At 59.7% G+C, this 8,832-nt stretch overlaps 1 protein-coding gene across 1 annotated transcript; it reads left to right on the top strand.

The window, feature by feature from the left end:
- Window positions 1-1,763: 1,763 nt before the first annotated feature.
- On the top strand, window positions 1,764-2,971 carry ID3 (inhibitor of DNA binding 3). The gene is made up of 3 exons (XM_080357530.1): window positions 1,764-2,202; window positions 2,383-2,454; window positions 2,683-2,971. The coding sequence occupies exons 1-2, from the start codon at window positions 1,882-1,884 to the stop codon at window positions 2,437-2,439; spliced, it is 378 nt and encodes a 125-aa protein (XP_080213656.1). The 5' UTR covers window positions 1,764-1,881; the 3' UTR covers window positions 2,440-2,454; window positions 2,683-2,971.
- The last annotated feature ends 5,861 nt before the right edge of the window (window positions 2,972-8,832 follow it).

An 8,832-nucleotide genomic window follows, 5' to 3' on the forward strand; every position in this document is an offset into this window, starting at 1 on the left:
AAAGGCAGCGGGTCCCGCCGCCCAGGCAGGGCCTGTGGGAACCGCCGCCAACAAAAAACCCCCCTGCAAACAAAAGCCGCCCCCCCTTCAACAGCCCTTCCAGCTCCCCCGCCCTTGGGAAATGGGGGGGGGGGGGGGGTCGGGGATGGGAATATGCGGGGTCGTAGCTCAGCGCTTTGGGGATGGGGGGGGATCCTTTAAGAGGGTAAAAAGCATTTTTGGGTGGTTTGAAAATAGTTGTTAATGTTTTATGTTTTTTAATTATTCTTATTTTTAGAATGTTAACTTTTCTCTTTCAGGAGGGGTCCCGCTCGGTGCAGTTTGCCCCGCAGCAGGTTAATGAGGGTAATTATGGCTCTGCCCGAGCCGCCACCCTTCACACGGAGCTGATCTCGTAGGAAATGCGGGGGGGGGGGAATAAAAGAAGGGGGAAAAAAATACACACGCACACACACACCCCAGTATCTGGATGCTGCTTTGAGGGGATTTTAGGGGCTGGTGAGAAGCAGAGAGGGGTGGGGTGGCTGCCCCCCCGGCCCGCAGCCCCCAGACCCCCGGGGGGGTGCAGGGGAGGGAAATAAACCCCAGCGCCACCAAACTGGGATTTGGGCAAATCTGGAATAAATTGCTGCTGTGGGCAGACGTAATTCGGTCCAGGTGTCTCTGCCCCCCCCCCCCCCCCCCCCCCAATAGCTGGGACCCCCGGGCAGAGTCCCAGGGTGCCCCCCACCCTCTCAGCTGTAACATCCCTTCCGTGCATTCACCCCCCCATGACCAAAACCTATGGAAATTCCCCCAGAACGAGATGGGGGGGGGAACGACATTGCCACTTGATTTTAACAGGGATTTGCAATTTGGGTGCTGTGGGACTGTCACCCCCCCAGGACCTTCCATGTGACACCGCCACCCGCTGCCGTGACACCCGTGGGCACCGGCCACCCCACATCAGTCCAGCTGTGGACTTTTTGAAGCAGCGATGACTTGAGGGGGGGGGGGGAGTTGCCTTCATCCCTCCCCATCACTTCTACTGAAATAACCCCCTTGCCTATAAATCTCCTCTTCCCCCCTCTCAAAACAGAACTAAACAAAATAACCCCCCAAACAACACCCGACCCAAACCCTGCAGGCCTCGCAGGCACTGACCTAAATCTGGTTTCTCCATCCTAACCTCAGTTTTACCGCAATTAATTTTTTTCTGCTGGTCACAAGATAATTCCTGACGCCAGAAAGTCTGGAGGTCAGATGAGAAGCGGATTGAGGAACAGGGCGGCACTAATTTCCTTACGAGATCGCCCGGTAAAAAGCGGGGGGGGGGCAGAATAAAAAGCCCCATCGTCCTGCCTAAAAATAGGGGGGCCTCACTGGGATGGGGGGGCAGTTTGGGGGGACGAGGTTTGGGGTGTCCAGGGGGTTTAGGGGGGAATCCCCCCGCCAAGGGTGGGGGTTGGGGTCTGGCTGTGGGGTGAGAAACCTGCATGGTCGTTTTTGTGCGTGTCCCCCCCCCCCGCGTGGGGCCACCCCGGCCACCAAGGGTCATTGGAGGCGGGGGGGGGGGGGCGAGGAGGCGGGGTCTCTCACTTAATTTAGATGCAAGGGAGGGGTTTAGCGCTTCATTTACATACAAGAGGTGGGGCTCCGGGCTCATTTGTATGGGGGGGCGGGGCCCCGCGGGGCTGCCTATATAACGAGCAGCGCTGGGCTCCCCCCGCTTTAGCGCGCCAGCGGGGTCTGAAGGGTTTTGGGTACGAGGGGTGACGGTCGCAGGGGTCGGTGGTCCAAACTTTGGTGGTCCCGGGACTCGGAGGTCCCAGCAGAGCCCCCAGCGAGGCATCCAGGCATCACCCCGCTGCTCCTGCACCCCAGCCGAGCTCTGAGCCCACCATGAAAGCCATCAGCCCGGTGCGGTCCGTCCGGAGCTGCTACGAGGCCGTTTGCTGCCTGTCGGAGCAAAGTCTGGCCATCGCCCGGGGGGGCAACAACAAGAGCCCGGCCCTGGAGGAGCCCATGAACTTGCTGTACGATATGAACGATTGTTATTCCAAACTGCGGGAGCTGGTGCCGGGGATCCCGCAAGGGACCAAGGTGAGCCAGGTGGAGATCCTGCAGCATGTCATCGACTACATCTTCGACCTCCAGATCGTGCTGGAGGAGGGGGTCAAGGGCCGGGACCCCTCCTCCGAGGCCACCCTGTTCTCCCTTAAGGTAAGGGTTGTTTTGGGCTGGAGGGGGATATGTCGGCTTGGACGGGGGGATATGTGGGGTTGTGCGGGGTTGTTTGGCGGGGAGATGCCCGGTCCCGGCGCGGTGGGGCGGGGGGGGAAGGGACGGATGGGCCCCGACTGTCGCCGGGGTGGCCCTGAGCCTTGTCCCCGCTCTCCGCAGGCGGCCGAGCTCGCCTCCGAACTCTGCTCCAAAGACGAGAGGAGTTTGTGTCACTAACGGCTCCTCCATCAGGTGAGTGTTCACCCCATTTCCCCGCACCCCAATCTCCCCCACCCTCCAGCACCAGCATCCTCAGGGGACCGACACCAACCCCGCTGCAACGCGCTCCCGACCCCCAAATACACCCCCCTCTCCAAACCCAAAATTACCACAACACTAATGATTTTTTTTCCCCTCTTTCCCCCCCCCCTTTTTCTCCCTCCTCCCCCTTTTCTCCTCTCTCCTCCCGGTGCCAATTAGCAAACAGGCAGCGAGTGTCGGTTCCTGGTTCGTTATCAGCCGGAGGTAAATAGCAGCTTCCTCCGTGGCGCCGGGATGTCTGCGACCTCACCGGCCCCGCCAGCCCCCCCCGGGCACCGCAGGCGGGGACCCCCCCGGCTCACACCGCCAGCATCGCCCCCAGAGCGCAGCGTCCCGGCTTCAACTGGACTTTTTGGACCCGAACCTAAAGGAGACACTTTTAATCACAGACTGATGAAGAGGCGGTTGTCTGTATATTTTTGGATTATAGCAGCGTGTCCTTTTTTTAAAGGTGTTTAATATGGGGTGGGAGGGGGGAACTAGGGGGTTTTGGGGAGGGAGGGGATATCCTCGAGTATGAACCAAACTCTCTGGGGCCGTGGCCTCGTGTATTGTGGAGCTCTATACTAGAGTATAACTTTTCGTACCTTTTGTGCAGGAAGGTGAATTTCTGCGAACATGCTTTGTACTTGCTTTATAAAAACTTTTTATAAAAGTTACCATTTTTACGTAATAAAAAAAAAAAGCTTGTTTTGAATGCGTTTTCCCCATCGCTGGGCTGGGGGAGGGGGGTGGGATGCACCCATCGGGTGGGAGAGCAGCACCCTGGGGGTGGGAGCCCCGAACCCTTTTGCTGAAGGTTACAGTAGGAATCTCATTAATTGTTTAATAGCTTTGAAATGTCAGCTCAGGTATGGGAGGAATTAACCCTAGGCTGCCGACTCCCGGCCGAGGTGTCTGCCAGCTATTTTGGGTGCTGCTCTGCTTATCTGATATGGAAGGAGTGAAGACACCGCCGAGCCCCGGGGACCATCTGGAGATGTAGCTGGAGCCCTGGTCTTTGGAGGGGGGGGAAGATGCTTTTTTCCACGGGTTTCCACTATCTCTCTTGCAAAAAACATCCCCAAAACCTGCCAACTGGTGCCCTTGGGCTGGATTTGAGCTTCTTTTGGGCTGGAAGGGGTGATGTTGCTCCCCCAGGATACTCCCTTCGCGGGAAGGGGAGTTTCTAGGCTGCAGCTGCCCTGGCTCTAATTACGGCTGCTCTGAGCCTCGCAGTTCCCCAGGTGGCATCCACACCACACAGCCCTGCCTGGCCTGGCCCCCCCGGGGCTGGGAGGGGGGCAGCACCCGGAGGAAGGGGTTTTAGGAGCAGAAATGCCTTTCTTTTCCCCTTGGATAAATGCTGCGGTTTCCCTTTGGCCCCGGCTCAGCTGCAGAGCCCCGTGGCTGCAGCACAGCTGGGCTGGATCCTGCTCCCTGGGGAAGGTGCTGGCCCTGCCTGCAGTTCGGGTCAGGCCTGGGGGGGCTCTCCGTGGGGTTAAAACCCTCCCACCTGTAGCACCATCTGCTCCATTCCCTGCATCGGGCTCTGGTTTTGCTGCTGTAGGCTCAGTCAGGCATGGTGTGGATGCTCACCCTGCAGTATTGGGGTGTCCCTGGGGTGCTACAGGATCCAGGTGAGCCGGGTCGGGGGCTGTGAGATGTGAGGAGGAGGAGGCAAGGAAGAGAAAGGCAGGAGGGACCTTGGGGCACAGGGGGATCAAACCTTCCCCTGCACGCACCAGCTTCAGCCCCCGGCCCTGCAATGGCCAAGGTGAGTTTGGGGTGCTGCTGGCACCCCCAAGCACCCCTTGTCTGTGGACATTTCCCCAAGGAAAAGCAGCGTGTGGTGCATCTGAAAAGCAACAGCTGGTCCAACAGGATCACGAACCCCTGGGAACATCCCTCCTGCCTCCCAGCTTGATGTCCCCAGGCTCCCCGAGGGCAGGTTACCCTCTGGCACCCATAGATGGGGTGGGACAGGGTGACACGGGGCTGTCCCAGCGCGGTGGGAGGCAGGTGAGGGTGTCCAGCTGGAAGCTGCTGCTTCTGGGAACTGCACTGGTGGCTAAAAATAGGGTTTTGCCGTCTCCACTGGCTTTTAGCTTGGGAGGGGAAGCGAGGGGCGGGTTAGGGGTGAGCGTCCCCAAGCTCACCCCAGTGCTGGAGTCCTCCAGCTGGGCCGGTGATGTGCCAAAGGGATTTAATTGGGGTGAGTGGGAAAAGCACCCCAGGAATGAGCCGGGGGACAGGGATGGGTCTAAGTAGCTGCCAAAAAGGGGCTCCCTGCAGTGTGAGCACCCCAGCTCATGATGGGTCCCCCAGCTGGGATGAGAGAACCCATGGGAGCTGTTAATGAGCCAGCTGGGGCTGGGGTTACTGGGAGCAGTGGGGACAGGCACTGGTGGGATGGGAGAAACCAGTTCTGCTGGGGCTTTTGGGATGGACGTGGCACTGGGGAGGCAAAAGGGGACTCCCAACCCCAGGGAGCGTAGGTGGCCCCTGTCCCCGTCCCCTCGCTGGGGGGTCGGGCGGGGGATTCCCTCGGCCGGGGCTCCCTGGGGGCTCTGGTTCTTGGCAGGGTGAGGGTTTGGCGCCGGCTCCCGGGGCCATCGCCTCCTCCCCGGGGCAGACGGATCCCGGCGCCTTTCCTGGAACCCGCCCGCTGTTCCCAGGCCCCGGGGATGGCCGGGGGGCACAAACCCTGCCCGGACCCCCAGCCAGGGCTGGGGCGATGCCGAGGCTTTTGCTTGGAAACCCTGGTTGGAAAGAGAACAAAACAAAAAAGAAAGAAAAAGTAGAAAAACACAACTAAAAATAGCCGCTGTTGCCCTGCTGGGACTGAGATTTACCTTGCAGGGCAGATTTAGTGCAAGAAATGCCCCTGGTCACCCCATCTGAGTAAACTAGGCTTTACTTTTATCTTCCCCACTCCATATCATGGGTGCAAAAAGAGGATGAGTAGAGCAAAAAAACAGCCCCGGGGCGGGTAAAGGCCACTGTCCCCTGTCGCTGTGCCGGTGGCCGGCCCGGCCCGCTCGCTCGCCTCTTGGCAAGAGCCGCAGTCTGATGCAATCGGTTGCGCTGACGGAGGCCGCGGTTCCCCACCTGTATTTGCCATTGTGTGCCCGGAGCTGTTTGCAGGTGTTTGCTGGCGCCGCACTGTCTGAGCCGCACTTCCCTCCTCCTCCTCCTCCTCCCCGCTGCCTGCCCCGGCCAAGGCCTGGGCCCCCCCGCCCCCCCGCCGCCCCGGCTCCCCGCCAGCGGCCGCCGCCTCGCTGGGACGGATGCTGCGCTCACACGCGTGGCCTTGGGCGGGCGTGCACGGCCGGGCGCGCTCACGCGTGGGCTCGGGGCGCGTGGGGGTGCTCGCAGGCTGCAGGATGGGCGTGTGCTTAGTGTGAGCGTGCACGTGATGCGCACATGTGTGCGTGTGTGCACACATGCCTGCGTATGCTTACACACACACATCTCCACACACGTGCCTGTGCACGCTTACGCACACATGCACACACATGCATTTGCATGTGCATGCGTGCACTTATACACATAGGTGCAGGAATACATACCCCAGTGAGGGTGCGCACACGTGCACACACTCATGCTCTGGCAGGCACACGTGTGCACACGCACTCACAACAAAGTACAAGCTGCACACGTGGTTCTCCAAAACACGTGTGTGCACATGTATATACGCATGAATGTGCATGGGCTGCAACAGGGGTGCAACACACACGTGCACCCCTTAAACAAGGGCACCCGTGTGCACACACACAAATGCACATGCATGCACACCCCATCCCAGCCAGCATGGACATGCAAGCACATGTGTGGAACCCCAAATCCAAACACACAGCCCCTCCAGCACCTTGTCCCGATCCCTCAGTGCTGTGGGTTTGCTCCCAGCCCTACAAGCCGCCCTCCCCCTGTGTCCCCCACGATGGTGCTGAGGGGCTGGAGCCCGGCCTGGTTCTGTGGGTGGGGATGAGCCAGGGCGCCTGGTGTGTTTTGGGCTCTGTTGGGGATGGCACCTGAGCCAGCCCACGTGGCCTGTTGGCCCCATCCTGTCCAGCACAGGGTGTTCCCAGTGCCCTTGACACCCTGCTGATGCTGCTGATGTCACACCCTGCTCCAGTTCCCACGCTGTAAATGAGCGGGGAAACTGAGGCACTCTTGGGATTTCCAATGTGGGAAAGGCGTGAACAAAACCCCCACCTCCCCACGCACCTTCCTGGAGGCACCCAAATTTCCTCTGGCACTCTCCACCCCAGAGGCTCCTAATTGACATCTCTGTGTCCTCCCATCTCCATGTCCCCGTATCTCCCTCCCTGCGTCCCTCTCTCCCTGCATCCTTCTGTCTCTAAGTCACTCCATCTCTGTGTCTCTGTATCCCTCTGTCTGTCTCTGCATCACTCCATCCCTCTGTCTTTGCATCCCTCAGTTCCTCCACTCCTGTGACCCCCCATCGCTCTGTCCTTGTGTCCCTCCATCCCTCTGTTCCTGCATCTCTCCTCCATCCCTCTGTCCCTGTGCTCCAGTGTCCCCTCATCCCAGCTTCCCTCTGTCCCTCCGTCCCTCCTTCTCCGTGTCCACCCATCCCGGCACCTCCCATCCCACGGTCCCTCGTCTCCCGCGGCTGCGGTGCCCGGGGCTGCCGGTACCGGGGTCGGGCCGGTGACCGGGCCGGTGCGGGCTCCGCAGCCGCGGCTCGCTGCTGCCGCCTGCCGGGGACATGGGGAAGAGCCGCGCTCACCGCCGGGCTGCGGTTCCCCCGGGAAGCACCGGGACCCGCTCCGGTTCAAACCCGGCAAGGACCGGGACCGCCTCCGGTCCCCCCCTCGTAAAGGTCCGGGACCCCCTCCGGTTCCCCCCCGGGAAGGACCCGGACGTTCTCCGCTTCCTCCCGCTGTGGTGGTTCCCTGTAGAGATGACCTGGGTGAAGAGCTACATGGCTCTTCCACCACAGCCAAAAGTCAGGAGTATTTTGATAAAATGAGTGTTTCTTACACAAATTATCACTAGGGGTGGGGAGGAAGAGGCTGGAAGTGGAGATTTTGAAGGTGGTTGTAGCAGAGATCTGCACTTTGCACCCACCATCAGCCAGGATTTCCATCTCCCTAGTGCTGGACTCTGGGCTTGGCTTGTTTGATGACAAGGGTTGATTCCTGCATGCAGCCGGGGAGGAGAGGACATGGGGACACCTCTGCGTTAACCCTTTCAGCTGAACGGTGGGGTGTCCACATGAACCCTCAGCTCTGCCCAAAGGTGATGGGGATGAGGTCTCCAGGTACATCTCCCAGGACCTGCTTACCTACAGTGAGTTTGGTGAGCTGAGCGAGGAGATCTTGCATGAAGTCCAGTGTCTCTTGGGAAGCACCAAGAACATCAGAGTGCAAAGAGATCCATGGGGAGCTCAACGTGCAGGACCTGCTGCAAACCTCTTCGCTGCCTTGGTCATAGGGTGGACAGGGTGGAATCAGCCTAGTTATACACAACCGAGGCAAAACCTCTCCAGAGAGAGATGTCTCTTTTGGGTTGGGTGGGTGGCAACTGGTGGTTGTCACCCATCTGGAGACTGTAGCATGGAGGGTGTTGGTCTCTTCTCCCAAGTAGCAAGTGACAAGATGAGAGGAAACGGCCTCAAGTTGCACCAGGGGAGGTTGAGGTTGGATTTAGGAACAGTTTCTTCCCCAAAGGGCTGTGGGGCATTGGAACAGGCTGCCCAGCGCAGTGCTGGAGTCACCATCCCTGGAGGGCTGGACAGACGGACATGAGGTTCTCAGGACATGGGGCAGTGCTGGGGTGGGTTAATGGCTGGACTCGATGAGCTTGAGGGGCTTTTCCAACCAAAATGATTCTTTGACCGTCTTCTTGGACAGTCCTTACCCCAGCGAGGTCACATTGATGATGTGTGGGGACATCATCTCCACTTTGTCCAAACTGGAGGAGGTAGGGGCACATCCTGCCAGCCTGAGCCCCCCCCAGAACCCTTACCCCAATGTCATTGTCCCAAGGGTCACTCAGCTGAAGCCAGCCCAAGGCAGCCAAGTGACACTGATTTATCTGCCCTGCCAGGCATGGCATTGTCTTTGTGCCCTGACATGGTGACAGCAGTGTCCTTCTCCCCGTGGGGAGGAAGATGAAGGTCTGGGTGGGTTGAGCTGCCAGACTCAGCCGTGCTGCTGGCAGAGGGACACGGTGTCCAGCCGCGCGGTGGCTTCACTGCTGCCAGGCGTTTCGTTCCACCCCAAAGCCCCCGCGCAGCAGGAGGCGCATGTCTGTCCAGCATCAGAGGCTCCTGGCAAAGTTTTGGCTGTCCCCCCGCCA

The sequence above is a fragment of the Nesoenas mayeri genome (assembly GCF_963082525.1).
Source record: "Nesoenas mayeri genome assembly, chromosome: 21".
NCBI classification, from domain to species: domain Eukaryota; kingdom Metazoa; phylum Chordata; class Aves; order Columbiformes; family Columbidae; genus Nesoenas; species Nesoenas mayeri.